Source organism: Euprymna scolopes, chromosome 36 (assembly GCF_053919585.1).
Source record: "Euprymna scolopes isolate OS-2025 chromosome 36, ASM5391958v1, whole genome shotgun sequence".
NCBI classification, from domain to species: Eukaryota; Metazoa; Mollusca; class Cephalopoda; order Sepiida; family Sepiolidae; genus Euprymna; species Euprymna scolopes.
The window spans coordinates 18,560,492-18,577,804 of NC_136517.1; the positions used below are offsets into that span (position 1 = coordinate 18,560,492).

At 35.6% G+C, this 17,313-nt stretch overlaps 1 protein-coding gene and 1 pseudogene across 1 annotated transcript in view; one reads left to right on the top strand and one right to left on the bottom strand.

Annotated features, from left to right (window-relative positions):
- Positions 1 to 359: 359 nt before the first annotated feature.
- LOC145260911 (5S ribosomal RNA) lies at positions 360 to 476 on the top strand (annotated as a pseudogene).
- A 1,761-nt stretch (positions 477 to 2,237) lies between these two features.
- Positions 2,238 to 17,313, bottom strand: part of LOC145260377 (NADH dehydrogenase [ubiquinone] 1 alpha subcomplex assembly factor 3-like) — a 29,016-nt gene continuing 13,940 nt past the window's right edge. Inside the window, exons 3-6 of the mRNA XM_080118323.1 lie at positions 15,211 to 15,394; positions 10,228 to 10,294; positions 9,242 to 9,342; positions 2,238 to 2,601 (exon numbers count right to left, since the gene is read on the bottom strand). Of these exons, the coding sequence (XP_079974449.1) occupies positions 2,254 to 2,601; positions 9,242 to 9,342; positions 10,228 to 10,294; positions 15,211 to 15,394 (700 nt within the window). The 3' untranslated portion in view covers positions 2,238 to 2,253. The remainder of the gene's footprint in view (positions 2,602 to 9,241; positions 9,343 to 10,227; positions 10,295 to 15,210; positions 15,395 to 17,313) is intronic.

Here is a 17,313-nt window from a genome sequence, read left to right on the forward strand (position 1 = left end):
GCCAGACATATAAAATCAACAGTAGGTTCTTTTATATGATGGAGTGCGTTCGAAATGAATGTTTTTGTTTAGAGCAGAATTGAAGTATAATACTTGACTTTTGTGGGATTGAATGATCATTCAATCCCACAATGTTTCACACTCCCATATTTTTATTGCCATGGAAATGGGTGAAATCGACCAATTTTCAATCAAATCGATTGATTGCATTGGGAACCCAATCCAGTGCATCTGGAGGAAGCTTCATGTACCTCTCGCAGTGACTTAATTCACAATACATTGTAGTCTACATTGCACTGTAGAGAACCTACTGTGCAGTTTTATAAAATTATTTTTTTTATATATAATAACTTGAATTAAATTACGGCACAATCATGTTGACACACTGGTTCTCGCCAGATCACCAAAGTTAAGCAACGTTGAGCCTAGCCAGTACCAGATGGGTGACCATTTGGGAAGCCTAGGTGCTGTAAGTACCTTCTGGGAAGGTTGGGCGTCGGGCCAGCATCCTCACCCCGTAAAAAGAACTCACTACAAAAACATCTACAAAAGTTGTAGATGGCTTATGCCCCTCCAAGGGTTGGGGGGGGGGGCTGAATTAAAGTTTGAAATGACAAATTTAAGTATCCTGGTTCAATTGTGCTCGAAACAGAAACATTTCAAATGCACCTCTGTCATATCAAAGAATCTACTGTTGATTTTAGATGCTAAGCTTCTCAGCTTGTAATAAAACTTTTCAAATGCACTTGTGATATTAGGCTAACTTTGGTTAAAATCTCCTGTTCCTACTTTCATTGAATACTTTCGATTGTCAATATTTATCAAAGACATTCCCATGAAAAACCTAAGAACACTGCCAGGCACATAAGTTACGTTCGTGTTAAATTTAATAAAAGTTTTCATGCCCATAGGGAACAAACTGACACACAAAGTTCCTTTTAATATATATATGTATATACTAACATTAAATCATAAATTCATATATATTGTTTTTAAATCCCCAAAACAGTGTTTCATGGTGAACAACTGATGATCCCTGAAAACAGGACTATTGTTAGTATGAGAAAGCAGGTTGTTCAGCGATTGCAGGAAATTAAATGATTGTCTGACAAAATTTTCCAACAAAGAATTAAAAGTTAATTCTTTATAAAATATTTTTATATAGTTTTCAAGGTTAAAGAGTTTTTAAGACTCTCTCTCTCTCTCTCTCTATATATATATATATATATATATATATATATATATATATATATATATATATATTATAAAGAAGATAATTTTAAAACAAATTTGAGTTTTTATCAATGTCACCTCTGTCTCCTTTTTGTTAAGAATGGTTTTCTAAAATCTTGCAGAAGTTTGAATTATTGTAGAATTATCTTGTTCCTTCAGATTAGTGTCAATCGTTAGTTAGCCATAAAATGTAATTTTCTTATTTAAAAATAAAACTTGATCAATCACCAAGAAGAACCAACATCATATCTTTCTCTCATATGTGTGTGTGTGTGTGTGTGTGTAATTTTATTTATATATATATATATAAAAATGGAAATTTTGAATGTTTGTTTGAAATGAACTATTATCTTTTATTCCTCAATATGGTGAGGGGGTGGTGTAGTATCTGTTCTGTTGCCATAATATCCTTCTGGGAGTTGACGGTGGTTAATGACAGATTGACAATCTGGATGTCCCAAGATCGAATCCAGTTTGTTTCCACAAAAAACACAATTTCACTTAGAATGTTGACAATATTTTCATTGTCCATCCCGTAAGTACCCAATGTCTTTCTAGAAAGAATTCTGACTAAAAAAATATCAGGGAAACCAATGCCAACAATAGAATCTTCAGAGGATGAGGATGATATCCTTCCAGGTATTGCTTTCCTATTTTCGGGGAGAGAGGAGGGGGTAGTGTATGATATGTTCCTTAATCATACATGCTATCAAAAATGTGCAACTGGAGAGAGCATTTTTTTTTTTTTTTTTGTAAATACCAAAAATTATTAAAAACATTCAAACAATTTCTAAATCTGACGTTTCTAAATTTTTGAGATGAGGATTGGTTATTTGTATTATTATTCATCGGACTACTGTTCTCATCTACACCTCATCAGATACACCTGAAGAAGGTCGGAGGTTATATCGACCGAAACATGAAAATCACACTCAAGATAAGAACAGTAGTCCGACGATGAATAATCATAAAATTTCTAAATCCAAGAAAAAAAAAAAAATGACTTGTTATTTTTAGTTTTTATTTATTCTGATCTGACGGCGGTTTTTCATTTTGCCGAAGATATTCATTCGGATCATGTTTATCGCTTTCATCATGAATAACACGACGTTTATTTGAATACCACTGTTTCCACAGATTTTCATTGTTCTCTCCGTACAATTTCTCAGTAAGTCTTTTCTCTTCTTCCGTGTCCTTCTCAACGTCAAAAATTCCCAATTGAAATTCCATCATGTCTTTTGTCACAATGCCATCTGTTCTCGTAGCTCCCCGGCTGCCTTGTATGCTGGCATATTCTGGTGGGATCAGTGCAGCAGCTACACAGCGGTGTTCAGCATTCAAAAAGTTGAATGTGGAACAGGCATGTTCCTAAAAAGACAAAATGAGGCAAAGAAAAAAAAAAAAGAAAGATTAATGCTTTTAAGAACAAGCCAAGCATGCAGGTCTCCCACCACAAGTTTACTTTTACCATCACTAATGTTTGTGCAAAATTTAAAAAAAAATCCAATGTGTGGTTATTGAGAAAAGGGCACACAAATGAACAGACAAACGATTTTGGGGTAATTTTACCCCCATAATACTCCTCTGGGGGGGGGGTAACCAAAGTTATTCCTGAAAATTCGTTCTGGCAAAAATTTACTTTCACCATGACTAATGATTGTGTAAAATTTAACCAAAGAAAAAAAAAAAAAAAAACCCAAGACGTGGTTATTGAGAAAAGTGCAAAACTAGGCCCAATCCTTCTTTTGTGAAAGTGACAAAAAAAAAAAAAAAAAAAAAAAAAAAAAAATCAACTTTTAGATAAATTATTCATCTGAATAATTGATGCTTGTCCAGAATTGACCTTATATTGAAAAACCAAAATAAAGAAAAGTGAGTTATAGTCAGCTAACATACTTTCTAACTTCCGGTGTGACTGCTACTGAAAAAAAGTGACAAGGCAAATCAGTGCTTCCTTCACTTTTATTGTTCTTCAGTATTTTTCATTGTAAAACAATTTATTGAAATAAAATATAAGAAAAGGACATTATTGAAAACTATACAATAAAAATTAACAAAATTATAGATAAAAATAACACAATTAGTCTTTATTTGAACTTTAAATAACAAAATTTAAAAAATAAGTTTTTATTTTAAATTTTATAAGAAATACAGGGAAGTGAAACACGTGTTTGGACAACACAAAAATGTTTATTTTTCAACAATTTTAGTACAAATGATATCAAACAAAATAATAAAATAAAATTTTCACATTAAAAAAATTTAGTTTCTCTCATTTTTTTGCATTTTAGTAAAGAAAATAAACAGTTATTAAACATTTCCTAAAATAGATAGTGAAACAAGTATTTGGACAGCCTTCTTTTTTCATTATTAAACATTAAATTTTCATTTTTTTACATTCCAGATCATTCTAGAAGGTACTAGTTTGATCTTCAGTTAACTTCTAGTCATTTTCTGCTCAAATCTCTCTCAGAAAACATTGCAACACGGCAAAGCAAAAGGAATTCGAACAGTCCATAAAGGACCGTATTATTTTAGCACATAAAGAGAATAAACGCTACTGATGTATAGCACAAACTTTGAATGTTCCTGTTAGTACTGTAGGGTACATTGTAAAGAAGTGGAAAGAGTCAGGTACCACAAAAATAAAACATGCTATGGTTGGGAGCTCCTCAGAAAAGTTCAGAAAGGTGCCAGCAAAAAAAATCTTCTGAATTGTTTGAAATGATCCTTTTGTGACCCATGAAGAGCTGCAAAAAAAAAAAAAAAAAATCTCAGCAGCATGGGCACCAGTGTCTGCAAGATGACCACCAGTAACGAATTCACAGAGAAAGTCTCAAGCCTCGCAGACCTCACAAGACTCGTTTATTGACGAGAGTTCGCTTTAAATCAAGACTAGAATCTGCCAAAAAGTATATCAATGAGGATACAACTTTTTTTGATAATGTGATACAATCGGGTGAGACCAAAATTGAGCTATTTGGCAATAATGATGCAAGTCATATCTGATATGTAGACGGTTCTGCATAAGACATGAAAAACACTATCTCTACCATGAAGCATGGAGGAAGAAACATTATGATTTGGAACTGCTTTTCTTCACACAAAATTGAAATAATCGAAGTCAGGTCAGGTGGTAACCACGACGGATAGGAACTCTGAATCTCCTGACTGCATCCACTGAAATTACTGCCTTCCATAGTTGTTGTCGTCTCACCACGTTTTGGCCAAGTAAGCCTCTGGTCGGCTTTGGGTAGGATTGAAATCGCTATCTTCAGACAATTCTCACCTGGAACCGTAGAGATTCAACGTCTATCAACTGCATCATGGGCTCGAAGGCAGTAATTGCAGTGAATGCAGTCAGGAGATTCAGAGTTCCTATCCGTTGCGGTTACCACCTGACGAAGGCCAGAGGAATAGTTAGTGAAACAACAATTAAAAAGAAGAGGATAATTGTCCGCAATAAATAAAATTAATAAATAATACTCATCTCAATGAATTCTAATTAAATAATATAAGCATTTTTGTTTTGTCCAAAGACTTGTTTCACCTCGTTGTATATGTTTATGAAATTATAAAAATGTTTTTTGTTTTTTTTAATTCTAAGAATAAAAGTTGTTTTTTTATTTTAATTTTTATAATAAATATGTTTATGAAAGTATAAAAATTATTGAAATCAAAATAAATTTTCAAACATTATATAAAAAAAACGTACCTAAGACATAATATTCCCAAAATAGTTTTTAAATATTTTAAAAAGCATTTTCAATAATTCTTAAAAAAAAACCAAAAAAAAAACACCCCTAATTTTATTAAATATAAGACCAAAATAACTAGTCAGTGATCATTAAATAAAAAAAAAGATCTATGTTAATGAAATTATAAAAAGATTGGAAAAACAATGTAAAAAAAAAGTGCATGCACATGGGAGAGAAAAAGAGTGAAGGAACTGATTTGCCTTGTAACAGCTTCTGATAGCGCTATGCCGGAAATTAGGAAATACGTTACCTGACTATAACTGAAAAGTCTGTATGATGTACATACCCGTGATGGAAAGAAAACATTGTATTCCAAAAATCATGTAAATTGATAAAGTAGGTGGTAGTGTAGTAATCGTTAATAATATAAATTTGATTATTTATGGGGATGGCTCAACAAAAAGTTGTTTACATTGGATTTGAAGGCTACCATGTTATATCCAACTGGGAAGCAGGTCAGTGGAACAGTGTTCCACAGACGGGCAGTTCTGGGAAAGTAGCTTTGTTCATGGAATCTGCATTTAGATTAAGGCACAAACGTGACCAGATGTGCGCGGCCCCGACAGATCGCTGACTCCCAACATTGTGTATTGTGGATTTTTTGTTCGACTATTCCTCTTATGGCCGGATCGTCATTTTCTCGCTGGCGACTGTCGATGGGGACACACGTGGTTTCACAAAAGTAGAAATATAATAAATCATGGAACAAAGAAAGGAAAAACACAAACGCCAATGTTCACATATAATTGACTGTTGGACTTGTGAGTGTGTGTGTGTGTGTGTGTGTGTGTGTGTGTCTTCTCTCTGTTCTATCCATGTTACGTTCGTCTCTATTTCTGTTTCACAGTCAACTCTAAAACTGTCCAACTTCCATCCGCCACGACAGGCATCTTGTTGTCAACTAACTGTCTCCTCTACATTAGTATATGAGGTCTCCCCCCCCTCCCCCTGGCTACCGGAAGCTGCCCTTCCCTGTTTTATCTGTAGGTTTCTATTGTCATGTCAACTCTAAAAAGCTCGATCTAAAAATACCTAGAGATTCATTGTTTGTTACTTCCTATCTATTGTTTTCTATTCCTTTGTCTATTGCCACCCCCCCTCCTCACAGCACTTAGTGACTCAAGTCCACCTCAGGTCCACTTTACAGTATCAGAGAGAGTGGGGGAAATCGTATATAGTGGTTGTAACTAGTCGAGTGTTTTTTGTGAAAGTTTAGCAAGGGGGAACCACAGGTTCAAGTACAATCGAGCACTTGCCATGAAAATAACGATAGAGCAGAGACTGACTCACAATGTCTCTTCTGCGGGAAAGTAATTGTATGGAAGAGAAAAGGGCATCACCTACTAGATTTCAAAGCCGGTTTTGAACTCAATCAAGGCTGAATAGGGCCCACTGAGCAGCTCCTTCCCAGGTGTTTTCCTTGTTTTTTTTTTTACATGGGGGATCACCACTTATCAAGTAAGCCACTCGGAGATAAGGGTTATTTTGTGTACAATAATCAATGGGATAATATCGTAGTAATAGTTGGTATTGGAGATTTGATAAAGTGTCTTACTTAAGGGGGCGATTAATCAGGAATTTGTTTATGTTGGACTTGAAGACGTCCAAGTTGTAGTCAGGTGGGAAACAGGCAAACGGAAGAGAATTCCACAGGCGTGCACTTCTCAGAAAAAAGCTATGTTCATAGAATCTACGTTTTGATTTAGGCACAGATAAAGAGTGGGGGAAATTACCGACAGTGGTTTTAGAAGGATTGGCGAGGAGGGACCAGAGATTGGAGTTCGGACGAGCACTTGCCATGAAAATAATGATAAAACAAAGACAGGCTCGCAACGTCTCTTCTGGTGGAAAGAGGTTGCAGGGAAGAGAAGAGAGCATCCCCCACTAAGTCTATTTTGTACTTTGTCAAGGCAGGATAGGCTGTTTTTTGAAGCTCCAGCCCAGATGTGGCAGCAGTACTCCATCTTTGGACGTACTTGGCTTTTATAGAGATAGAGAATTGTATGATGAGATCCCTGGCGACACCAGATGATCTTGCTTTTCAAATAGAGGAAGAGAAGAAGGGAGACAGATTTGGAATTATCTACATGTCAAAAGAGATGGTCTTGTTTTTCAAATAGAGGAAGAGAGGGCAGAAGAGGGGGGGTGTTAATGTCTGATTGGGACAAAACAAATGTATATGGGATTTTGTCAGAAAGAGAAAAAACAAATAATAATTTGTTTTGTCTCATTTGCTGTTATATATCTGTTAACAACGAAAAGGTTGTTTTTAAAACCCTGTTGAGCGATATGAAAGACAGCTTGGGGTGAGGGGTCGCCGCCAGGCATTGTTCGACCTAGGGTGACTAATCATGCCTAATTGGTAATAAGTAAAAACCTCAGTGCAGATGGGGGTTGAGGTCTGGTAGAGATAAGCTCTAAGAGAAAAGAAAGAATAACTCCAGAAAGGTGGAAGGGGAATTTCTGATTTGATAAAAACGATTGGCTTTTTAGAGTTAGGGTCCCTTTTACTGGCTGGCATTCGAGGCGTCCACATCGCTCTCACCCTGCCTGGGGGGGGGGACCCTCATAAGAGCTAAGTTGAAAGGCTCTTGTTCTTAGCTGGGAAATTAATTAGAGGAACTTAAGTTATACAACCTGCATCATGAAGCTTGGATCAAAGAACTCGACTATAAACAAGTGTAAAACGATTTATGAATAATTATTTTGTTTCGTTATATAAAAATGTTCCAGAGTTTTTCTTTCTTTCTCGATTGCCGGCCTGAATGAAAATGCAGTTTATTTCAGATATGCCCTGAAGCCAGATGATGAAAGAGATAGACTGGATCCAGCACGAAGCCAGAGTGACGGCTGAAATCGACAATGTTGCCACGCAGACTTAGGGTCATGCACATTTCGCGTGCCCTGAGCAGCAGAAAGATATTTTCCAGTGACCAGTGAGAGTCTGGTCACCCTTGAGGGGTCGACCACTAGACAAGTAAGAATGTAGCCCTGCTGGGTTGCATCTATGGTCCTGTGAGCTGGGAGCGACGAACACGGCCAGAAGTACATCACAAGTATGCTCCCGTGAACCAGGATAGCGACGGATGCGGCCCGGCCCTCGGACAGAGAGGGTGTTAGGGTTATAATTGCATCAGTAGTGAGATATCATCTGGAGCGGTAGAAGGATCCTACCATTTTCCCAGCGGCCCGGGCAACAGACTTTATATACGTGTTCCATTTCAGATCAGGAGTAAAGGTCAAACCCAGGAGCTTGTCAAAACATGAAGCCTCCCCAAGACGAGAGCCATCCATTTCAATTGATGCTAGATGAGGAACAGAGCGTTGATGATGTAAAGTTAGGAGCTTGGTTTTAGATGCAATAGTACACCATTTTATACAGATAGAGGATTGCATCGGCAGTGAGATGCCTGCTAGAGCAGTAAAATGATCCAACCATTTTTCCAGCTATCTTGCCAACAGATTTGATGTACATGCTCCATTTCAGATCAGGAGTGAAGGTCAATCCCAGAAACTTGTGAGGCAATGAGCTTCCCAAAGACGAGAGCTATTGATTTCAATTGGGACATGATGGAGATCAGAGCGTTTATGATGAAAGAAGAGAAACTTAGTTTTCACTGCATTAAAATTAACCAGCCACCTTTTTCCCCACCACACCACGTTGTTCTCAAGATCAAAAGAGAATCAGAAAGATCTTGGTCATTGCTGGCCTTTGTTTGCATTCAGGTTTTGAAGCATCGCATAAATCATAAATCTATGACGTGAAACGTGAAAGCTATAATCATTCTGTTAATTATTGTTGATTTAAAAGACAGTCCAAATAGCTCAGTTGGTAGAATGTCAGCCTGAAAATCTCAAGGTTTTATCTTCCAGTCAAAACATCCGCTTTAAGTGCTTCTATATTATAATAAAGAAATCTTGAATTCCAAGTAAAACAGCCAGGTCTTGCTGCTTGTGCAGGGATAAAACTTCTAAAATGCAATATGATGTTAGGCTGTATAAGAGTGCTAACTTTGGTCAAAATTAAACTGTTCTTTCTTTAATTGCATTTTTTCGATTATTGATACTTATCTGAGGCATTCTGATACAAAACCTATCTAAGAACACTCTCAGACAAAGTGCATTTGTATTAAATTTCAAAAACATCAAAGTCAATAGGGAAAGAACTTACACACAGAGACAGACAGTCAAACAGACAGACCCACACTTTTAGATATAGAGAGATAAATGAAACACCAGTGACTACTTACAGTTGGCAAAATTTCTACCCCAATCTTCCTTGAGCGAAGATATTGTATAACAGACATGTTGATATTTGCTGTGGAACTACCAAGTCCTAAAATAAGAAGGTCTGAAAAGATGCAAGAAATGACACGTTACTAAGTTCTGGTGGGAGGAAGTATATTTCATTCAAATAAGCAAAATGGAAAAAAATGTTTTTGAGTTAATCAATACAGGTGTTTATGCGTTTAAAAAAATGTTTGGGAATTAATCAATGCAGATGGTTTATGGGTTAAAACATTTTTTTTTTTTTTTTTAAACTCATTTTGCTTCTTACATTTCTGATTCAAGATTTTACATACTCTCCAATTATAACCTCTATATATGGCATAATTACATTGACTCACCAGTTCCCATTAGATCACCTCGAGCCTGGTCATTACTAAAATGGGTGACCATTTGGGAATACAAAGTACTGTATGTACTCTCTGCTTATCTCAGCATTGTTTCCGGTCGTCCTGGACTTCTTGCCATTGAAATCAATCAGTGCCAACTCAGGAAAGGAGCGGTTAGAAATTGCGTAACCCTTGCTCCACAATTCAGCATGTGTCATCCCATATCCCTCCAAGTCTTTCTCATTCTGATGGATGAGCATCCCTCTTGAATTAAAAATGATCAATTATATTATTTAGTTTGTGTCTATTCGTTACACATCTGCAGTGTATTGCCTCCTATAAACTAAAAGTTTAATTATATTTAAAATTGAGTCACGAATTAGATGCCTTCTTTTAAAACTGAACCCTTGATCTCTGCTGAAGTTAAGAGTTCGGAGTCAGTTATTTTTGCAGGCACTGGAGTTAACTTTTTATCAGATTTTTCAAACTGACTATGGTGTTATCTTTTGTTTTTTTTCAGCTAACAAATAAAAAAAACAAAAACAAACATCATCTTTAAAACAAAAAAGATTTGAAAAAAAAAAAAATAAAAAAAAAATAAAAAAAGGAAAAATGCTCACCAAGTTTTGGTTCAAGCAATCCGAACAAAGATAAGGAATCTTCGTTGATGTCTTCAACAGATGTCACCTGAAAAGGAAGAATTAAAATTAATTTGAAATTTCATAAAAAGAAAATGAGTTATTTCAGTCAAATCCACATTTTTTTTTTTAACGATCACAGAAATATTTGATCATTTATTGATCAGGCGCCCTGACTGGGGAAAACTCTGAGCATGTAATTTTTAATAGACTAGAGTATTCCTCCTTTAAAAGGTACTGGCTTGACTCTCCCCACCTCGAGTAACAGTTTTTTTCTGCAATTGTGGCAGTTATGGCCCCTGAATCATGATGTGTACTTATGTAACATAACTTTTTATTAATCATACTATCGCATTTGTCTTGATTACAAGGTCACAACAGCAATCTCAGAAGAATATGTCAAACTAACAATTTGGAAAAATAAATAAAAAAAATAGGCAGTCACAATCCTATTTTTTTTTTTTTTTTTTTTTTTTTTTTACTCATGTTCACCCCTAACAATGCATATCACCACTTGGACATAAGGGGCTACTATTTGGGGCCATACCTAGTAAAGATTAACAAGATGTTGGTTTACATTACATTTAAACTTCTGCATATCAATACAGATAGGGAAGCAAGAAGGGAATTCCAATGTCTAGCTGTTAGAGGAAAGAAACTATTAGAGTAGAGTAGAAGGCTTTCTGGCATTTAAAAATCGCAACAGTGAAGGGGTGTGATTTTGTTGCTAAGCAGATTTGTCAGGGGTATATACATCAAGGTGGCACAAGTGCAATGCATTCATCAGAGCACATTCCATTAAAATACTTGTAAAAAAGGCACAGAGATGCAACATTGCAGCGATGGGACAGGGGTTAGAGCTTAGTTGACAATGTGGGACCGATTACACTGGAGACTCTTCTTTGGGCCCTATCAAAAGAGGAGAGACTAGCAGTAGATGCACCAGCCCAGATGTTGCAACAATACTCCATGCATGGGCGAACGGTGGCTTTATAGAGTTACAGAATACTCTCAGGTGCAAGTAATCTTCTAGCACAATAGAGGGAACCCACATTCTTTGCAGCTGCTTTTGCAATGTCTTCAATGTATTTGTTCCAGTTCATATTGCCTATGAATGTTAAGCCGAGGAGTTTTAAGGAAGAATTCTCAGGTAGGATGTTATTTGTCATGGATATCGGTGGTTGGACAGGCTTCTTGTAACTATTTAAAGAGAGCAACTTAGTTTTATTAGCATTAAATGTTACCATCCATTCATGGCTCCATTTCACTTCGGTCTGGATATCATTTTCTAAGAATTCTGCCATTGCCTTAGATTTGTGTAAATATGGAGGTCAGTCAGTCTGGAGTTTAAAGTTCACTTACAAAGATATTTCTATGTTTGTTAAAAGAAAAAAAAAATTTTAAATAAAAATAACAAGATGTCTTTAACTTGTCACTCTTTTTTAAAATAAAGAAAGAATAAAAAAAAAAATATATATATATATATATATATATATATATTCTACTTGAGAGTAACCACTTATCAAGGCCCGATAGCCACTCAAGGATAAAGGTTAATGAATGTAAGGTGGTAGTTTAGTAATCGTTAATGGTGTAAAATGGGTAGAATTTAGTTATTTATGAGGACAGCTCAACAAGAACTTGTTTACATTAGACTTGAAGGTTGCCATGTGGTATTCAACCGGGAAGCAGGTCAGTGGAACAGTGTTCCACAGCCGGGCAGTTCTGGGAAAGAAGCTTTGTTCATGGAATCTGCATTTAGATTTAAGCACAGATAGAAAGAGTAGGTGGGGGGGATCGTATACAGTGGTTGTAGCTAGTCGAGTGTTTTTTATGAAAGTTTAGCAAGTGGGGGGGACCATAGATTGGAGTTCAGTTTCCTTTTTTTGTTAAACAAAACTAATTACATCACTTTTAAAAACAAGATGGGTGCTTCATCAACCCCAACAGCAGAGAGATGAGAGTGACTACGTTGTTAACAGCATGGACTGGCAACCTGGGTGTGCCAAGTACAAATCCAGTTCGTTCCACAGAAACACTTTCACTTGAGGATGTTGGCAACCTTCACATGGTTCCTTCCATAAGTACCCAATATCTTTCTAGAATGAATTCTGACTAGAAAAAAAATAAAGACACAAATGCCAGCAATAATCATCTGATTCATACAAAATAAATGAATGATGCTCATCACAGTTGTGCTGTGGGCAACATCAAGTAGCCTTGCTGATAATAGTCGATTTAAGAAAATCGACTATTATTAAAAATGAAAGATATTAGATAACAGAACACTATTGTTTGTTGGTATGAACAAAGACAAATATGTTATAGATTTGGAATGGCTTAGTAGAGCAATAGAATAAAAGTACCAGGAATGTGGCCTTGAGAGTTGAGTGTTAAAATACTCAAACAAGATAGGTTTTAAAATAACAGATAGAAAAACGTGATTCAAAAGTCATGTGTTAAAAAATGTGAGTTGAATTACATCATAGCAAAGATTAATTTGAATATATACAAGCAGAGTTAGGAGTTAGAGAGAGACAGGAGACAGACGGAGAGAGTTGGAGTGTTGGAAACAGTGCCTGCAATGGCCCTGGATGCGGAGGGTGGGAAGCAGAATCTAAAGATGCGTGCAATCTTCCAACAGAAAAACATTTAAAATAAAAGCTGTCCAAAAATATAACCAAAGACTTCTGGTCATTTCATTTCAGCTTTGGCCTGTTCATCAACCAAGATCCCCAGATGAATGAAGGTAATGTTTTTCGCAGATGTTCCGACCCTTTGTTGTTAAGATATTTGTTAATAAACTGTTATCTTCTGTTGAACATTATATATGTGTAATGTATATTTATAAACAGCTATAGTTATATACACACATGCTACAAAGTATATCATGAAACATGTACACGATGCAAAGAAACTCATCATATATCCAACACATTATGTAATCACGTTCATTGTATAAACAGGTGCATTTATATGCAACCCCGATAAAACAACATGATAAATTTGATACACTTTATATACACTCATTATATATAAATCCCACGATTCAACAGTTTATTACAACCAAATTTTATGCCACAGGTCCTTGTCAGCAAGGGATAAAGTACTTGGTAAAATTCAATTATAAGTGACACTCTTCTGGAGGTTGAAGGTTCAATCCTCAGTGTGGATGATCCTAAGGATACAATGCGAATTACTTAGAACTTTTACTGTCATGGCTGATAGAACAAGAACATGCTACACTCATGGAATTAAATAAAGAGTTTTGTTTGAAGCTCAATACAGAAAGATTTTAAAATTCAACAAGATACACTTGAAGAAGGTCAGAGGTTACATCAACCAAAACGTTGTGCGAATAATACTCAAGATAAGAACAATAGTCCAAAGAATTCCTGGTGCTACCAGATCAGGCTATCTGAAGATATTGGCTTCCTGAGACGAAATGCACCTAACATTGATGCTTTTTGTTTTTCTACTTCTTTTTGCAAAACTTAATTATGTTCTGCAAAACAAAAACCAAAAACAAACAACCCATCTTCTCCTTCCCATTACCCCCCTTCTCTTTCTATCTCCTCCACTTCCTGACTGGTTTCCCAACTTAAAATGTACCAAACATTAATACTGTAACCGTTTTCCTTCTCCCATTGCAAAACCCATTCCTGTTCTGCAGGGTAGGGAACAAAAACGAAACACTACAAACTAGCGATTGAAAATACAAAAAGCTTCTGCAAAATAACTGGATGCAACATGAATATCATTTCCAAAATAACTGGATTCAGCATTAAATAACCCGAAAAGGGTTGATATGCTATAAAACAAAATAATCAAACCAAACAGTTCAAATAATACAAATTAAACCTGACTTGTCTTTATATATTAGAAAGAAAAAATATATACAAATACTTCATTTAATCACATAAATTAATATATGAAAATATAATTTTATGCGTAAATTTTCAGTATTTACTTCAACAGTGCTCAATACATAGGTAGAGCACGGTAGTAAGTTATAAAGATATATATGGCAATTAAGCTACAAAGAATATTCCGTGTTTCATTCTCATGAGAATTCATCAGGCTTATGCACAGAGTTGTGGTTACCTTGCGTTTTTATATACGCACATGCTATTGAATTTTTAGTTAGCCAATCAGCTTCCTAGTTTCCACCATCCCCGTTCTAATCAGCCAATGGGCGGACATTTTTAGGACAAAGGTACAGTTGCAAACTCAAAGAAAACAGACTTTCGCTGATTGTCGAATGGAAAATAGTAAGACAAGTAAGCACATGTAGGGACCTAGACCATCCATGTAGATTATGTCTGAATGAAAAATTTGCTATTCTATACTTTACAGAATCCCAACATCTATTAAACTGTAGGAAAGAAATAGCGAACAACTGTGTGCACAGGATAAACTTTACTCTAGGATAGCCAAACAAAATTATATAAAAATCAGTTAGTTACAACTTTTCAGAAAGTTTTAAAAATCTAAGGCATCAATTTTTTTTAATAAGCACAAGAGTGTCAATTTTAGCCATTTTAACCCGAAAGGCACCCCTAGGAGGTCAACCAGAGTTTTCCTGGAAAATCTGTTCAGTTACTTTTTTACTCATATCATGTTTACTGTTCGTGCAAAATTTAAAAAAATTCCAAGGCGTAGTTATTGAGAAAAGTGCGGACAGACGAACGGACAAGAGTGAATTTACAGGTCCACTCTCCTTTTGTCGGGGGCCCAAAAAGGTATATTACATTACAGAGGCAACAAGCAACATGCATGTATATATAGAAATTATATATACAGTACATAAAATAGATGATACACACAATATAAATATGGAAGTTTATACATACATTACATTTACAGATACCATTTATAGAGACTACATAACACACACACACACACACACACACACACACACACACACACACACACACAAAACAAAACAATAAAACAGACACTTACATTCCAATGAAGTATAGAACGTGGAAAAATAGCACAGGGTCCAAAGATTCGGATGTTGTTACTGAGACGGAAGCCAAGGGGGCTGTATGCTTCTATCAAAATTCCCGCATCTTCTTCTCTGCTTAATAAATTTAAGGTTGATTTCTGGCTGGCAAATTCATCGTCAAAATGACGTACCTGTTGCCTAAAGAGAAAAAAATCTAATATATAAAAGGGAAAATGTGTGTGTGTTTGAATGTCCACCAAAATAACCTTTTATCAGACGCATCGGATCATGACAAAATTGGAATCGTTTGAAAGATTAATCTCTCAAACGAAAAATGTGTAAAAATTGTCCAAAAAGATTCATTCTGTGCTGGTCACCTAGACCGTTTATTGCAAGAAGAGGTCACTTTTTGTATCAACATTTTTGCAAATCATACACCTAGCAATCTGAATGTACGTTTAAAAAATATTATTTCAACCCGTTGTGACATGTGACATCATAAGTCGTGACAACTAGTGTGTTAGATTTTTTTCACCTCCTTTTCCTCTTTCGCATTACAGGTTCGAGCCTGGCTACTGCAGTTATTTTTTTTTTTTTACGGTCGCACAGGCACTAGCTGCTATTTTAATTGAAGAAAAGTTGTTGCTCAATATCCTTAGTATACCATCTCTCTCCACCCAAGCAATGCCAGGTAGCCATGCTAGACCATTACGTAAATCTCAGTCATTTTGTGTGTGTCTGCTAAAAACTTTTGTCATCTGCATCAAACTGGTATGAACCAGATACCGTTAGAAAAAGCAATCTCTCAGACATAGAATATCGAAAAATTAGAAAATCGTCAATTATTTCATGTAAAAATGCTGTTTTATTTGAAGCGGGGGGGGGGGGGGGGGGGTCAGGTAAAAACCTTGGTTTTGACACTGTTTTTTAACCACGCATGTACGAACAGTCGATTCGTTGTTTCATTTTAAAAAGATAAATTTGCAATGTGATAACATCAGTGATGTCTTAGTCCAATTGATAGAATTTTTGCTTACAAACTTAAGTTTTGCACATTTGTGCCCAGCACACAGCATTTTTTTTGTCGTTTTTCTCGCTTCTATATTTTAAAATTCTCAACTTTCTTACGCGTGTCCACTATGCAGCATCTATATAATAATCCTTAGAAAATAATCTCCATGAGGTCACTGGGGCACACCTGCATTTATGTGATTTGTTTGGATGTATGGTAATCATGAACAGCCTGGGTCCTTTTTTTTTTTATTACAAAAGATCTGATGATATGAAATATGCATCTAGTACTTTCTGAACAAATTTTAAACTTGTTCTGCAATGGATAACGTGTCTGACTACGGATCAGAAGATTCCAGATTCAAATCCTAGCAAGTTCGTAATAATTTTAACCATCATTTTATCCAATGTTTACCCATTATCCTTACCCTTAGGGTATTTTTTTGTTTTTTTCAGTGATTTTGTTTTGTGCATATGGGAATTTCCCATACTCCAAGTTCACAGGGTAAGTGTTGATGGTAAGACGATGTTGAGTGTGCTTGATGTTAAGAGTACTCGATTTTATGTTTGACTCGACATTGTTTGTGCCGACGCAGCGCAGCCACTAGTTAACAATAAAATTTATTCCTGTATAACTATGTTATAAAGTTTATGTAATATAGTCAATATAAAGTGTTTATATATTTGCAAGTATTTATGAATGTATCTATTTTAGGTTTAAGGTGTGATATATTTCATTGTCTCTAAGATGTTGAGTGTATATATATTTGAAGTGTATATGTGATCGTCTAATGATGAGTGTACAAACAGCACATATAACATTTATGATAGATGGTCTTTACAATGATATGGGACAAATACAGTTCAATTTAGGTGGAGGAGTCATCAGCCAATAGGGAAACATACCTTATCCATCTTGGTTGATCTTGATTTGACGGGTCCCTGAGAAAACTACAAATAAACATTTGTATGACCAGAAGTGTTGGTTGTATTTACAGCAGCTTTATTTACGAATGTTTCCCCATTGTAAAGCTGCATGCTTATCTTACATTTTTACTATCAACATTTTTTGACAGTCTTCCCTGCTCGGAGCCATTTCGGTCCAT